Source organism: Clavelina lepadiformis, chromosome 1, assembly GCF_947623445.1.
Source record: "Clavelina lepadiformis chromosome 1, kaClaLepa1.1, whole genome shotgun sequence".
In the NCBI taxonomy this organism is placed as follows: Eukaryota; Metazoa; Chordata; class Ascidiacea; order Aplousobranchia; family Clavelinidae; genus Clavelina; species Clavelina lepadiformis.
In genome coordinates this window covers 13665406-13683432 of record NC_135240.1, presented here as the reverse complement: position 1 = coordinate 13683432, position 18027 = coordinate 13665406, and the positions used below count along the sequence as shown (strand labels likewise).

The following is an 18027-nucleotide window of genomic DNA, read 5'->3' as shown; positions in this document are numbered from 1 at the left end:
TGGCATGAAGTAAAAGATTTATTAACGCAAACAGGATAGACGAAAATGAATGACGATGTATAATTCCACAAAAAGGTAAAAGTCGTTAAAAGAAAAGAAACCCAACAGGTATATTCATTCGTCAATCACAGATTTAACAACAATGTGTAATAATATCACACTCGACGCTGAGGCTTAACGTTATAGCCTTCACGCTATGACGTAATTTATACGACTAAACAAGCTTAAATTATTACAGAGCAAAATGCGGGAACAACATGAAGCGGTGCAAATATACTGGAGTTTACAAAAAGGGTATATGTAGCGGATAAAACACAGTTCTTCCATAACTATGTTGCAAGAAATAAAAGCGAAACAGTGAAACATTTGGCAACCGATAGTGGGACCAGCCCGAATTTCATGTTTGATTTAGTCGATGTTAGATTCACATTTCAGAATACCTTGAAAATAAATAAGAATAATTGAAAATAAAACTTGTCATAGAACATCATAAAATAAAATGTTGAAACAATGATTGAATAGAAATATGTTGTAACATAATCTGAATTTCTCAATAAAGTTTATAAAGCTTCGATTTCACCATGCACGCTTATATAATACAGTATAATTGTAACATAAAGGCAAGACATTTTTAATGAAAATATACATCCTATAAGCATATACTGCATGTGAACATTCAATAATAAAAGTTGTATTGCAGTGTTCTAGTTAATCGGATATTTGGTAAAGACTGCAAAACATCAGCCAGCCGGTGGCTTATATATGGTAAAAGTCGTGCAAAAAACCTTATCTTTGTGTCTCAGATATAATCGATGATAAAAGTGCATCATCGATGATAAAAGTGCATCCGATAACTGATAAATACGCGTGATAAGCTTTACCTTGCTCTGTTCCGCCGGCAGTGCTCATGATACATTGTAACCATCATAAGGTCATCTGGTTTAACACTATTTCTTCGCTTCTTTAACATTGAAGCGGTATCCGAACTGCTTCTTCCGCGGACACTACCATTATCCATAGATTTTGATTTTCCGTGGACAACAGTGGAAGCAACAACTTCGTTTAGCGACGAATTTGACGATGACGGGGACGTTGATGATGTCAGCGGGGTACTCACCCCACTCGATGACGCACGATGCAGGTCGATGGAGGAAAAAACATTCTCCAAGCTCGAGCTAAAAGTCTTGGTGAGGCTCTTACAGCGCGACAGCGTCGGGTGAAAAAAAGTTTTCTTTTCGTGCACAACGTTCATTGGTTCGGACTCCGAAACCTCTGACGTAATAGGACTTTCCGGTTTCAACCCGTTTTCGCCGCAACTGTCGCACTCCTCCACATTTTCCGGAATGCTGTCAATTGTCCGCGTATTATCCAAAGCATTCTCTTTGTTATTGTTATGGTTGTTCATTTCGTTGGTAAGTAAAACGGGCGCACTCTTTAACCTTCTTAGATTGTTTGTTAAATTATACGTCAGATATCCGCTGTTGTCACCGCTTTCCCAAATTGCTTTCAGAGTTTCGGATGCTTTTATCGAGGCATTGGAGCTAATCACTGGGATCTTGTCGTGGATGCGGTAAGACATTTTTCTCCTCTGGCTACTGGATGGTAAACGAGGATTGTTTTTTTCAAAGTCTCTCCACAAATCTTCGAACACTTCGCACGAGTCGCTAGGGGACTCCTTGACTGATATTTCACGGAACAAGTGACAACCCAAATCCTGCGCAAGTGCTCTTCCTTCTTCCACGGTCACCATGCGCTCCTGTTCAGCAAGGTCGGATTTGTTTCCGATGAGTATCCAGCAGGGATTGTAACTGTGACGCATTCTTGAATGTGTGTAGCTGGCAATGAATTTTAACCTTGATAATTCATCAAAGCTGTACTTGTCTGTGACGTCATAGACAAAAATGAAGCATTCTCCCCATTTACACTTGTCCTCAAGAAGCAAAGAGTTGTCCTCCTATTAAACAGACAATGGATGAGATGCCATAACAATTTTGGTTGCGTATAATTTCCACTAACGATCGTGTTGTTTGTACAGAATCTGCGCTAATTTCATCTTACTGGTCTATCTTATCATGAAATCTACATTATCTGTAAGTTTATCGCAATTTATTAGAAACATGAGGCATAAATAGGGATCGCCTATATGTGAGTCCGATAAAAAAGCAGTCAGCCCACGTTAATAATTATGAACAACTCATTAGGATGGCAGGATACTTGGGTAGATCGCAACCGCATCGCATGGTGGTGACGTGTACAAAGTTCACCAACACCGTAAAACATTGACCGGACTAAGGGATTCTTGCGCAACATTAAACAAACTATCACAGAAATTTTAAAAGCACATTCGTGTAGGTCTGTAGGACATCCATAAAACGTTAAAAGAAAAGTTATATGTCAATAAGTATTTTATGTTGCTTTTTGACTTGTTATGTTTATTTACCTGTCCGGCTGTGTCCATGATTTCGAAATTGATCAGTTGTTCGTCTATGATAGCACTATGCCGGTATATCGTCTCTGAAGATGAAATAACGCGTGTCATAACATAAATAACTTGTGTCAATTAACAGACAATAACTTTAGGGTAACGTTTGACAGGTTTTCAACGTACACAGTTTCACTTGAAAAGAAAAATATCACCCGAACCAAATGCCCTTTCAAGTTTTAAAACGCAACTGTCTTCTAAGTATCTAAAGAATTCACATTATACCTACCCTGAGGTGAATTACATGACAGTTTTCGTAAACTTAGCACCTTCATGTACAGTCATGCGTAAATAACACGATTGCTTCCACGGTGATTATATGCTAGTCTTAACCTAATACAGTAGATGCTTCGTTCAAATGCTAACTTATTTTGTTATTGAATGACAAACACTGTTAGGCTAGCAATTGAACGTAGATCGTCAATCGTAGCATAAAGCGTTAACTCGTACGTTCGCGCTCGATATAAAATATTACATACGCCAGTGTTTATTGGTTATAGACAACGATGTTTTGGCACTGCGTGCACAAGAACCACGATAATAAAGTATCATCAGCAGTAGTCAGATAAGCTTTTTAAACCTAAAAATTATCAGGTGCTTTCAATCGTTTCGCAACTAACGCAATGCGCAAATCAATCAATAGAAAATCGTATAAAGTATGGATACGATATGATCGTACATCCGCAACTTTGATGGTAAACATATTTTTGGCATACACTTGCGTTACGATCTGCTTACGTCATACAACGAGTTTCACGGCCTGAGCGATATACCTTAAAAAGGAAAAACGTAAGCAAAAAGTTTGCTCAAACTTTCTCAAAACAGGATGCTGAGTCTATCTCACCTAGAGTGGGATCGTAGTCTCCTATGTAACGTTCGGTGACGAATCGTACAGCCATCGCTGAAAAACAAAGGAAAAGGAAGTTTGTAACAAAAATCTTTCCAAAAGATGTTTTGCATAAACACTTACAACCGAAATTACAGACGAAAACATTTGAAACCCGTCTAAAATATTATTATGCAAAGTCGTTTATGAATGTGACGGAGTTATTTAAGTTAACCCTTGATAATTTCTTGCCAAAACTGAAAGCGATTCAAGTACTTACTTTGTGTCGCAAAACGAAACTAATAGTATTGACTAAATGCTGACACATAAGGTCAGGACGTTTATGTGTGATTATTCATGTCTTCATTTCATAAATATTTAAAAGTATGCTGCAATGTTAGTCACTGTTTTTGATATCACTAGGCATAACATATGATTGAAATCCAATCATGAAATCGTACCAAATACAATTTTAACTTTAACACTCAGTAACATCTTTATTATAAGCCAGCTGTTATGATTAATAGGATAAATCACGCCAACAGCGGTAGCTCACTACCAACCGTAATAAACTTATTCACAAAACGTAGCAGCGGTAAAAGGATGCATTACAATTAGACAAGCGGGCGGCATAAACTGCTAAAAATAGCCTTGCATGCTGCTGTAGTCTGCAAGCCTCCAATGGTATGCCTTCGACAGAGACTTGAAGACGTCATCAGCACTATTCTCATGAGTTGTTCGTTTACGTAGGGTACGGTTTAGGGAGTTTCTTCTTTGCCGTGACAGTATGAAATTTGTCATTTAAAAGCTCGTACAAAAATATAATCGGATCAAAACGTATAATATATCAAAATGTGAACAAGTGTGTTTACAAATCCTATTCCTGTTGATATGACAACATTGTGTGCCCAAAATGTGGGTCAGGTGGTAAGGAAACAGTTTTTACAAACAGTTGTTTTGGAACATACGCTGTTAGCTCACGGTTTTTCGTTTAGATCCTGATCAGAAATATTTGTGCTCCATAAATTACCCCTTAGTCGTTATTTACAAGGAAATCAACAGACAGATTTCTGACAAATTATATAAAAGCATAGCAAAAGGTGTGCCAAATGATTAGATATGATAAGTATAGTGATAGAGGAATTATGACAAATCTCGCAGAATGACATGTGAGATGGCCTTGAATAAATACCAGATAAATCAATAAGTAAATGTCGGTGAAATTTGATACAACTCGTTTCAAAAACGGAATTTTTCAAAGTTAAGACTGTTATAGTTTTTTGTCGTATAATTTGTTTCGTAAAATTTTTGTTGGATTCGGTCATATACCAGAAGTGCCTGCAATTACTGAAATGAGACACGCATTGGTCACGTATATTGTTGATGGAATCATGGCAAAAAATTACCTTACCTGAAACCATCAGAAATCGACCGGCGATTTACACGCTTGACTCATGTCATTAAATTATCATTAACTAAGATTACTTACCGAACTTTCGTTGTGCTCTTGAAATAAGAAGGTGAATAAACGCCCGTTTTGATAACATATAAGATTTCGGCGAAATCACATTTCGTAAAGAAACTTTGCAATGACGTTCATTTTTGTCACGAAAATGGGCTCGGTATTTTGCGTAAACAAGCAGCACACCTTATGAATCGTGAGTAAAAAAAATTACAAGAGCAATTATAGCATTTCAGTGAGTCATCTATGACCACCTAGGCACGAGACCTTTGATTGATAGTCGTCTCAAACATGTCAAACTTCATGTCCCAAATCATGGCTTGTGGAAATGCCGCAAAATACCGGTGTACTTTGGTTGGTACAAAAAGTAAATTTTGGGTACAATTTGATGGGTGCGATGATCGATCTTTGAACCATAAAACGACTCGTAAAATTTCAATATATTGGCTGCGGTATAACCTAAACGGTATTGTTCAAAAGTATATTCCAGTAATGATTTACAAGATGGCATAGGTTTCACATGTCTACATTTACAACATCAAACTTGTGTGACACGGCAAAGCAATCATAACGTTAAGATGTAGGCGCCAAAGTGAAGAGAATTTTGTCGTGTATAACAACATGCAACGCCTACACTACGGCCTAAATTAGAAACTATAAAAGCAGAGCAATACAAGATATTTTATTACATAACCGATTTGGTGGGTTCTTATCTCGATACTTCAGAGTTATAACGGAGTGCCATTTTGAGCCTATGCGCGGTTCACATCAAACAATTTTGGTAAACTGAGCTATTAAAAAAATCTTATCCTTTGCAAAAAAGTGCTTCTAAATCATTTATAAACATTTTCGCGGTTACTGTAATGCTACCCAATTACGTATTTCACCGAAAATGATCTCTGGACTTTCTCAAATTAGTGCCACAAGGAACATTATAAATTCGACAAAAGTGCTTTGTCCGTTTGACTGTTTTTGCGACAATCAAACGCATTCTTGACTATGACACTACTTACACCATGACGCAAAATTGAACAGATTTGGTTACGCGTCACGTATGGCTAATTTTATGTAATACGGGCATTTGCTGGCAAAAACAAAATTTGTTACAGTAATTAATAACGTTACGTCCAAAACGTTTGTTGTTTGTCAACATCATTTGAGTTAAACTTATTATACAAAAAAAATTTCTATGTCATGCTTCGTCACAAGTTTCACAACAAAGCGATTCGATTTCCGAAAAGGATTGTCCGTTTAACTCGCGACAGTAACGACTGAGTAAACTGAGACGATGGAAGTGAGCTTCAGTCTTTCAGGTGCTGTATAAAGCCATCATCTAAGCTAATGTCATGGATGACGTTTTACCAGTGGAATCTTATTAAGTTGTGCCCTCCTTATGCTTTATTACAAAAACCTAGTGGTTTTTAGTCAAAGTAATTTTATTTTCAAAGTTATTTGAAGATGAGTGGCGCAATTTGTTGTGGTGCTTTGGTCTATGTTAATCCGTTGACATTTATTACAGAAAATAATCACAAATTTCGTGTGGCAGTTTCTAAAACTTTGTTAGAAATTTGATAAAGACCAAACATAAAATGTTGACAAGTGAACAAAATGTTTTGTTAATTCGTCAATCAAAATAAATTAAACTGAACGTTCATTAACAAGTTTTTTAAACGGTCAAAACTGTTCCAGAATATATTTGCATTTGTATATTGTCACAACAAACATAAAGGCCAAAGGTTTCTTTTACGATTCTACTGAAAAGTATTTAAAACGTTTTGCAATCAAACATCTAATCAGACTGGGTTTGCAGATAAGCAAAAGCTTACCAGTTTTTCCGACGCCACCACAGCCCAGTAAAACAATTCGAACAGACTTCGGGGTCAAGGAAGCCATTGTGCCTTGAATTCGTCGAATTCCGTGTGGTCGTGGCAGGTTGGCTAGAGCTGTGCCAACTGAAATGGCCCGGTTTCTTTGATTGTTCATCGCTTCTTCTTGCAACGAGTTAACTTTTAAGTTGCAATGAACCGGCGATGATTCAACAAGCACAACAATTTATCTCTGTATGATTTTGAATAAATTGCGATCTACAAAGAGTTCTGAAACAAAAATTAATTGTAAAATTACATGTTAAATAATTTTACTAGAACAACTTTGATGTTGTCAACCAAAGTTTTCAATCTCAAACTGAAGCATTAACGATATAGAAACCAAGATATAGGTTTTCCTTTCCATAGCGACATTAAATGTCAACGGTTACGTCAATATTTGTTTACTACTTTTACCCTGTGATTAACAACACAACCTCACTATCACACCAGCTGTCAGAATCGACTGAAGCGCCTCTAAAGCGCGTCCAATGTTTTTATCACTCGTGCCGAGTTGTTGATTTGGGCCGCCGTCTTCATAAGTTCTTTTTTCTCTTTGCGACGCGACATCAGAGTAGTCCCGTGACATGATAAAAAACCCAAGTTTAAAGTTCCGCGTCTATTATCACCATAAACAGGATTTCGGTTTGTCTACGTAATTGAGTTGTGGGCCTAGTGGCTCCGCGTAAGATCCTACTGCTTTCTCGTTGCTGCTGTTTTGTCGTCGCAGCCCTCTGTAGAAAATTGACAAACCAATGCAAAATAAACCGACCATATTCATCAAACTAAGTGTAATCTCTCGTTTTCCAGCGCATGAACTTGTGGAAATGTTGAGCAGTCGATTACCACAGGATGAAATCTAGCACAGTGGTTTTTAACCTTTTTCATACCGCGACCCATTTTAACAACCCAGTGTAACTAACGACCCCCTTCCAAAAATTTTGATTCAGGCATATGTAATACATTTGTGCATGCGCAATAGCACAAAAAATCTAATTAAAAATAACATAAATTATGATACCACTCTGTTGAAAAAAATACTCATTTATTGAATTCATGCACAAGGCAGCATCAGTGAGATGGCTGGTGTTGCATCTTGGCGACAAGCTTGTCTATGCGTGGCGCTATTGTTGCCAGAGCACACCTTAGATCTAGCTAGCAATGTTACCTTGCTCTTTACAGTCGCTTTTGAAATTTCCTCAGGCTAAGCAAGCTACCGTAGGCTACCTATGATTGATACCGGGAACTCAATAGTAAGCTTACACTGGCTTGCCTAGGCTATCATCTGCTGCAAAAATAATAGTCTATCTCGCAACTTGCTTCCTGGCTGCTCACTGTTTGAACATTCAACTTTTATTCAACTGTTTGAACATTCACTGTCAACAACATTCACTAATAATCATTACAGTTAATTTTTTATGGTAATTAATTGGCATTCTCGTAATAGTGATTGGTATTTATTTGTCGTCTTCGCGACCCCCAGAGAAAAGGCAAACGACCCACCCGGGGGCACGACCCCCAGGTTGAAAATCACTGATCTAGAAAGATCTTACCAGTGCTTGTCTCATAAAAATATTCTTGTGATTGGTGTATGACGTTATTGTTAATAAAAGTAGTTTAATAACCTATAAACGTTCTGCTTCTGGGCGATATAGCTAGAGTCCGGTAAGGGTGCTAAAGCACCAAGTAATCTCTTTTTGAAGTCCATCTACAAATTGAGGGATAAGTTTGAGAGACTCCGTTTTGGCTGTAAGCTTTTTATGTAATTAGTTGCTTATGTCAATGCTTTAGCTAAGTTTAGCAACGTGACTGATTATACAAAATCTGTCAGACAAGTCCTTCTTTGGTCAACCAAAAAGCCGGTTGTAGTGAAATGACGCACTTCACCGGCATTACTATACGTTGATACATACAATGCTTGACACATTCACAAAAGTTGCGTAATCATGATTGCCGTTGCATCAACACATTTAACCAGAAAGACTTTTTCACAAAAAAGGTCACCCTGAATATTGCATTTTTTCTTTGGAAAATGAAGTTTTCTTCGCAACTATCTGGGAAAATTCTCACTGCTTTGCATCAATCTCATTCGTGTTTGCGACTATAGACAACTTGCACACAACAGCTCAGAGCGGTGAATCCATTGCGCATAGCAGTGATATCCTTTGCGATTCCAAGTTACACATCGCACAAACTATGCAATTTTAAATGACAACGACCCTCTTTGTCAGCCGTAATTAAAAGCAAACAATTGTAGTAAGTGTCTGTCATACAATACGGCAGCATAATACCAACAAATTTTTCAATCGTTTTAAGAAATTTCTATCGTTAAAAACCGCGTAGTAAAAAAGGAATTAAATTTGATCAATTAAGTTTCGTGCAGTGATCAAGTAGGTCAAGTGATCAAGTGATCGATGTAGTTTCTTACCATTTCTTGCTGAGGTGATCGCATGGGGATTGCGTAACAAGTAAATGAGTTCAATGATTTTATTACTTTAAGTCTGGCGGTAAGCAAGCGATAAGTTTATTCACTAATAGAATGAATTTACTTCATAAGCACTGTTTATGGACCAAAGATTGCAGAAATACGCTTAAATTTAGAGTCACGCAGATAAAAATTCTTTACATATGTTCAGCATTTCTATATTGGGTGGAACCATGCAGCTACTGGCCCAGATAAACAATCACACCCTAAGATCTAAACTGTTTGATATTTACTTGATTAACTACGAAAAAAGTTTTGAACACGTTTAATTCGGCGTTTATGACAAAGAACGTGACTGTACGACGTTTTTATCTGGGCTTGATGTAATCCACCATGACTTTATACATGGCCACCTGGAGGACAAGCCTACTATAACTGGCGTTCTTACAAACTACACTGCTTTTGATAAACGCCAGGTGTTGAGCATGAAATTTTGTTCAACTTTTTATTTCCTCTTGCACAATATTTAACTGTCCTGCATTTATTGTGAATCGGTATTGCTTTGGCCACGTCTACTTGAATTAAACATAAAATAAAACTGCTTAGCATCTGAGCCTATGCAGTACATCGCTGACATATTTGCCCCAGTTTCAGGAGTAGCCGGACTTTGGGTATAAAATCAGTAGCTGTAATTTCGATGAAAACCTTAAACTAACGGTCTGATAACAGTAACCGATTCATTTAGATCAAGGTACAAACCACGGTACTGCCGTTGAAATCTGGTATCGAACTAAAAAGAAGTTTGATTCAGGCAAAATCTGCTGAAAAATGACAGCAGCACCTCATCTAAAAAACATTTCGACCGTCCAACAGCGCAAGGCAAGTAAGCTGTTAACTGCATGTACAAATCTCAACTTAATAAAAACTAGCGGATTAATAATCTTTACGTAGTAGGTACTGTTTGCAAGACTTTTGCTAAACTTGGTTACAAGTGGGAAAAAATTCATGCTAAAAATATCAGTAATAACACAAAAGATACTTACTGCCAACTCATGTGATGGCCAAACACCTATATTTATACTGACTCCTGTGCATTGATGGATGAATTGACTATCACTAAACCACCGAAAGCGGTCAGCAAAACTTCAATCAGAATATTTCTATAAAAAAAATCAGGAATAAGCACATCCATAACGTGCACGTACACATCGAATAATTTAAGACCATCCAATTTTGCACATAATTTTCCAAATATGGACTTCGTGACGTAAAGCTCACGTTATAATGGCACCGCATCCGGCATTTAACGTTTCTAGCTTTGCTCTTCCTTCACGCTCACACGTTTACCAACTCAAAGCGTCATATATTTCCCATATAAGTCATTACTGAAACTCATTTGCCGCGCATTGATGTAAAAGCTACATTTCTGTACCGCTTGCTTTTAATTGCTATTAAAAGAAATGATGAAGAGTTGCTACCAGCTAATAGTGGTCAATAATTGTATGCCTTTGTGTGTCAATTAGTAGTCATCTTACCCATTCTTACAAAAGCACATTGTTTGGTCTTTCTTCATGGCACAAACAAAGAAATATCGATTGTCTTAAAACGTTTTACTGCTCAATAATTAATCACTTCAAATGCTTTAAATAAAGAGGAAATAACAAGAGAAGCCAAATTTCACTTAAAGTGACGGACAAACTTGCACGTAATCGTAGAAGTGATTAATTTTGTGGGCAAGGTTTTGAAAAGACGATTTCAGTGCCAGATCAGAGATGACAAACAACAAAAACGAGAATTGCGGGTGATGTTCCGTTTCATAACAAAATTGCCCGTTACTTTTTTACGAACTACTGCTCTCGGGCTAATTTATCACGTCCTAGTCGAAAGTGTGGCTTCATGCTAAGCAACGGTTTCTATTCTGTCCTGAAGAAACATAGTACAGTATATTAAACCACAAATCCTCTGAAGTTCGCCGAACTGACTTCTGAAAAGTTGATGGCATTATGTGGTCAAAGGACGTAGTTGTCACGTGGTTGATTGACGTATGAGATACTAAAGACAATAGTATAAAAGGCATAATCAGTTAACAACATGTTTTCCAAATAGGATTAAACTTTTTAGTTTGGTACAAAGGGTCAGTGTGTTACTGAAGATGCTATCACGTCAACTGTATATATATACCTACTCTATGCATGGCTACCAGCACAAACACGTTGTGGTGTCAGATATGACCAAATTAGAGTTGATTCAAGTTGTTTTGCTTCGGTAGTTGTCAAGCTTTTGAAAAAAAAGTGTCACACACAACTGACACATGGCAAAATTTTTACGAGATGACGCAGCAGAAACTATTAAACGATCAAAAATGCAAATAAAGGAGCTGCTTATTCAAAGTAAACATCGCTCCAGTTAAAAACCAAAACTTTTGCTTTAAACTTTAATGCAAACATATGTTGTTGTAGACCAGGGGTGGGCAAACTTTTTGTACTGAGGGCCACATTTGAAAAAATGTTGCAGCCGGCGGGCCGCACATTCTCATTACAAAGTAGGAAAATTTACCCGGTGTGTAAATAAACGCATATTCATATTAAACACAATTTTTGTATTCCACACTCAGTTACGTTTAAATCTATGCAATCATCATCACAAAATTTAATGAGACTTGTGCAACTGTTCACAGTTTTACGGTTACGTTAGGCCTACGGTAGCCGCTACCGTAATTGTATTTTATGATCAAACAATTGAATCAAGCAATGCGTGAGAAGTGTATGTTGCAATACATGCGCGACTGACGTGTGTGTGTTTACGCACTGAAAGTGAAGAGAAAAACACACTCGTAAAGGGAATAATATTTTGTCATGTAACCTGTTTAATTAAAACAGTAAGTGATGAGTAGGAGTTTCTGCAAGTGCCGGCGGGCCGCAGAAAATGGACCCGCGGGCCGTAGTTTGCCCACCCCTGTTGTAGACTATACTTACAAGTTAACATCGTAACAGAAGTGGATAAAACACGAAAAACAAAGTCAATATATGCACACATCAAAGAAATTAATTTATATGAATTTACATTTATTCGCAAAAAGCTTTTGTGTTAGCAGATACAGACGGATTGTACAATTAAACCATTCTCGCAAAAACAGATAGTGAAAACGGGAATGTTCACTAATCTTATAAAGTTTTGTTGGGTATAAACGTCAGACAATGGTAGGGTCAAGCCAGTTAAAAATCTGTGACGTCAAGATGATTAAAACGTTGTAAAACTTTAAATGCTTCACAGTTTTATGCGCAGAAAATATAATCACTTTTATCGAAACTTTAGATAGTTTTCTATGGCGTTATGAGCTTCAACTTTCCTGTCAGCAGTTGTATTTACATAATAAGCTATGTGAGGAATTTTCGTGGCCAGACTACGAATTACGTAACTCCAAAAAGCTATAGTCTTAATTTAAACGTTAGTTACTGAATGCTTCGCATAGTTTGCGTGAAAGATCCGCATGCTTTTTATTGTCATGCAGCTGTCATCGGCTATTGGGCAATTTTTCAAGTTAATTCAAAATAGTTATAAAAACTTAAAAGTATTGTGAAAACAAGCATCAAATTTGAAGAAAACATACTACATTGCGCCCGTCAATTTTTATTGCCGTTTCCCATTCACTTCAACCGTAAAACTGACCAGAGTCATATAAAATATTAATGTAGTTGAATTGGTATAATAACAACACCGGTGAAAAAACTTTTCCCTGACCTAAAGGAATTATTTTAGGCGCATGATTTTGACAAAGTTCAACAGATTGGTCTTTTCAATAGACATTAAAATAACAACGGAATTATAATTCTTAAGTTGAGCGACAGGCTTTTATTTGAATATAATAGTTATGTTCATCGATCTAATTCTTCGAGCATTTCACGCACTTTGCTTGCACTACATCGGGTCCAGGGACCTCGTTTCAAGGAGGGGGTCTGAGGGACATGCCCTCCCAACTTTTGAACAAATATCATAGTTTATAACAATTACAACTGTATTCTGCAACTGCCAATGTTTATCACACCAAGTTTGTCCGCTCCAAAGTTTTATAGCAAACTAGGTCCCTGGTCGCGTGTCTAAAGTTTTGAAAGCAGCAGCAGAATTGTTACGTATAAATCCGAAATTGTGTTTCTAACTTGTTTTCAAATTTAACAGTTGCCAATGCTGCACATAGTTTTGGATAAAACACAAAGCACATCATTGTAAAGCTGTATATATTTTAGTAGATTAAGAAGTAATTATTTCGTTTCATTGAAAGTCGCCCGTCAGCAAAAACATCGTCATTTTCTAGGAAATGCCTTAGTTAAAATTAGTAAATAATTTTTTCTTTTATCTTTCGCTTTATCGACTTCGTGTCATTTCCATGACTACTCCTTTGCGTTGACATATAACATATTCAACGATGTGAATAACCAGAACTGTCAGCAGCAAGCTTTATAGTGAGTGAATGCTTTTATTGTATTCAGACGATATACTTAAAATTGTCTTTCTTCTGTCTGTCTTCAATCTTAACTAAACGCCCCATTTCACGAACAAAATTTTTGCGTGATGTGGACCTTGTAGTTGTCTATTATAAGCAACAAGGCCTTTTCAAGTTGAAGTAATTTCCAATTTAAAAGCCCAAACGTCATAGAACTTTATAATATAGTACTACTGTTACCTGTTTTGTTTTGCAATTAAATGTTAGGTCTTAAATTTCTAAGTTGTGTTAAAGGCAATCCTCTGTCCCGGAGCAATCTGCAATGTTTCACATTTTGATTGATTATTAAGTAACCATTTCTTTGCCGCGAGGTGGCAGTCAAGAATAAACGTTAAAGCAAAAACAAGTCGTAATTTTCATTACATTACATAATTTTCATAACATTAATTACATCAAATTACTTACAAGTTAAAGACAACAGGTACATATTTATGGAAATGCTTTTGAAGCGCAAACAACGCATAAACTTATACCAAAGTGAAAATAATTAGGCCTATAGATGTACATAATCGATATGTTATGTAACATGTGTTATACATATATATAAAAGTAAATGCCAGCTGTTTTTCTAATGCAAAAATACAATTGGTTGCAAAATTTTTTGAAAAATAAATCCGCAGTGATAAACGCCACGACTCATTAATTTTTATTTTGCCAGTTTTCCGGAAGCAATCTATACAGTGTATACAATATACATACCACCACAACTATTTTCTTCCTATAAATTAAAAAAAAAATTCCGAACAATTAATTATTATCAAACCTTTCGAACGTAAGTTGGTTATTGATATATCTGCTTTTGACGTGATCGAAATTGTCCGCTGAACGAAAATTACATTTGACTTCTTTCATTTCATTTCAATTTAGCGCCGAAGCAGCCGCACTTTTACACTGGTGTAGAACACTAATCAATAAAACCAACTTGGTCTTTTTAAAAAGTAAGTCCCCTGATACTTTTTCTGAATCAGGATTGGACGGATCTAATATGTATCCAGCCTACTGTTTTAAAAGAATTACACCGAGTCGAGCAGAGATAAAATTATCGTGTATAGCAACATGTACGGTCTCTTTTTCATCCGCCGTGTATCATGCAATTTGCCTGTATCGTGCAAAAGGGCTATATATGCATATATATATTACTTAACACTTAACAATTTTTCCATATTTTGATGAAACCAACGCTTTAGAAGTCAATATAGAAGTTATTCCCTCTTCAGAAACACCAAAATGTTTACTATTTGTTGTTGCGGTTTTTGAGTTGCTATCTTGCTAAATGTATGCCTAGTTTTTTTTATTGAATTAAGGCTTAGCTTTAAGAACATTTATATTCTTGGCTTACTGTCTGTATGGTCGTGGTGGGAGATATAAGCCGTTACCTATATTGTTGTTTCTATAGAACGGTATGTACCAAATCCCATAATATTTATTATGTGTGCTAGGCCGTGACGTTGTTATAATAAATGAGAAAGTTCTCCTCTAAGAGCCAAACGGGATAGTACAACTGCAGCGTCGGCCAATTAAATAGATTTAACACAAGCCTCGAGTCTGTGTAGTTTTTACAATATTTGTGTTCAAAACATGGACAAGTGCTTGGCAAACCATGACAGGCGGCTTTTAACGTAACAATGGACGTAATTTGTGACGTTTACACTTGAACTGACATCTTTACGAGTTTGCGGCAATGTAATTAACCATTGGCATACAGGGTGTAAAACTATTACAATAAAGTTCCGCCATTGTACGGCATTAATTTACGTTCTGTGTGGGTCTTAATATTACCTCCACAAATAAGTGAAATGAGAAAAAAATTACTAAGCCTTGCCACATTAAGTTTGTTTAGTTTGGTGACTTATTTTCGTATTTATTTATTTTTAACTAAAATGGTTTGAATTGTCGGGTTTGCAATAAAGTGTTTTGAGCCTTCCCACCAGCTGTATCTCCATTAAGACACCAATTTCATCAGAAAAGTATTCATCTCAAAAAAGTGTCCGCGTAATCTCTTTTGTCTTTGTTACTTTTGCTGGCATGGTTACTTTATCCCAAGTGAGAACTTTTGTTAGCAAACCTCTGTTTATTATAAGGACTCATAGCGATTGGTTAGTTTTATCATATCTCTGAAAAAAAGCAGCTAAGACTGTAGTTTGTACAGGTATAACCGTATATAGCGTATGAAGTCTTCTAATAGCCTGACAAAAAATACTAGTCGGATTTTCATTTGCACTTTTCATTAGAATTATCATCTTAGGGGATATCCTAACCAGCCATATAAGAACGTCTAGACTCTAGACTCTAGATAATAACACTATCCTAACATGATTAATTCATAAAAAGCCTCGAAATCCCTCAATTTTAACTTGTTTTCCAATCTTGGTAACCGAGTTATTTTTTTGATCTTTTGGGATTTCAAATGCAAAATGGTGGTTCAGAAGATGCTTTACCTGCTGTCCTATGCATGAAGTAGAATTTTGTATGAAAAAGATTTACCTCAATAGTATAAATTGTCATCCTGATTAGTCTAAATACGCAATCTAACAGGTTTTTAATATAACTTATACAAATTGTCGTATTCTAGCACTTAGGCTAAGTTAGTTTTCTTTACACCACAAACAATAAAAGCACATTTCGTTTTGAGTAATCGGTAAGCTATATATAAAACGTAAATCATGTCCAAATGCAGTATAAGCCTACAGAGGAACACAAAATAGGGGAAACGCAGTCTTGGATGAGCAATAAGCATATTCGTATAAGTTACTAATGAGTTATGAGCATATTCTTGTATTAAGCATACCATACTGCACTATTTGGATGATCTATATTGAAATATCAAGATAAAACAGATTGGCTTAAAAAGTAAAAACTCAACAAGCCAGTGTGTGAATAATTTCCTGTATATCATATAACGTTACCTAGCATAATTGCCCCGTTTACGAAAAATTATGGATTTAGTTTCTAAAACATCTGTACAATTTCTGCATACTAATTCGCTTGAGCAAGATACACCCTTTTCCGAGTTGCGTCAATCAATCTTGTAAGTCGTGAGACTTGCCGTCTCAATACTGATGTATTTTTTGTGTGTGATGACGCAAATGTCGATACTTACATCGAATTAGCTGGGCTTAATATGAGCATAATTTACTGTGAACTTTCAATTTTTGAAGCATTCGGTTTCTCAATTTACTTGCAAGTTAGTAGATGGTTGTTTTTATACTTTTTTAAAAATTTACGCACAAGTAAGGGTTTGACCGATTTCATAGGGGACCACCGTGATATTACCATCAAACTTTGTTATTTAGAATAGCAACAAGCTTAAGCAAGATATTTCATGCGTTTTGGACGATATACACAATGCGATAGCTTATAGCTTTATAAGCTTTATAATCACTACTCACAATTCTATAATTCACAACCTACGAGTCGCTTGTTTTAATCGCATCAACCGTTTTAACTGTTTTTGTCAACCAGCATTGATTGCACAGAATAACGCAACGAACTGTAGCAGAAATCGACCTTTAAACTTTGCCATCATTCTTATTGTTCAAAATGTGCGTGATGATATATCTTGTGAGTTAAAATTAATTAAAAAATGTTTTTGAATTTAATGTTATGACTTTGCCTAGGGTTGCAAACAAACTTCAGGTTAAACTCCAATTAGCTGCTGATGATGATTGATGAACTTGCAGGTTGAAAAGAATCAAGGCTAATGAATGTTCAACTAACTTTTGCTTTATTGCACAAAAACACAGCGATATTTTGTCAACGCAATTGTTAGCGTGAGTGTTCAATACAATTGTGTAAGTTATTTTCACCATGAAAAGTTTGACAATAAAATACAGCACGTATAGATAAGATTTCGAGATAGAGATTGTTAGCCTTCCCAATACTTGTCACAATCGCTTCCCAAAGCACACAAAGACATTAAATGATAAATGGCATTAAAAAGTCAGGAGCTACACTAGAAAGAAATAACCTACAACTGTTAGAACAAAATGAAAGATCACATGCCAATAGCACATTTAAAAAATTAAATTTTAGAAATTGGTTGAACCAACACAAATCACATATTGTAGCCTTATAATGCCAGCAAATTGCAGAAACATTACAAGTCTCAAGTAAATGTGTAAGATTACTATCCAACTCTGTTAAACCGAACACTAAATAAAATACCACCATCCTAACAGAGAAGAGTAAGAATGTTTGCGTTTAGTTCACTGTCTTCATATAGAGCAAATGTGAAATACAAGAAAAACGCATGGCAAGGCATAGCATCTGAAGGTGTCTTTTGTCGGGAGTGGAGAGAGTGGCGAGAGGTGTAGCTGACGTACGAGGGTGTTGTGGAGAAAAAAGCGCCGTCATTAGAACGAGTTAAATGAATGTGACGGCGATGTGTGGCTGGGCAGATGAGAGAAAAGTTTTCATGTGCGAGACGAAGAAAGGGGTGAATAAGTATAAAGTGATGGTAATCAATG

General features: G+C 36.3%; 1 protein-coding gene across 1 annotated transcript; it reads right to left on the bottom strand.

Moving 5' to 3' along the window:
• LOC143463043 (uncharacterized) lies at positions 1 to 6890 on the bottom strand. Its single transcript, XM_076961405.1, has 5 exons — positions 6597 to 6890; positions 3327 to 3383; positions 2441 to 2514; positions 882 to 1954; positions 1 to 440 (listed from the first exon to the last, which is right to left on the bottom strand). The coding sequence occupies exons 1-5, from the start codon at positions 6751 to 6753 to the stop codon at positions 425 to 427; spliced, it is 1377 nt and encodes a 458-aa protein (XP_076817520.1). The 5' UTR covers positions 6754 to 6890; the 3' UTR covers positions 1 to 424.
• Positions 6891 to 18027: the final 11137 nt, after the last annotated feature.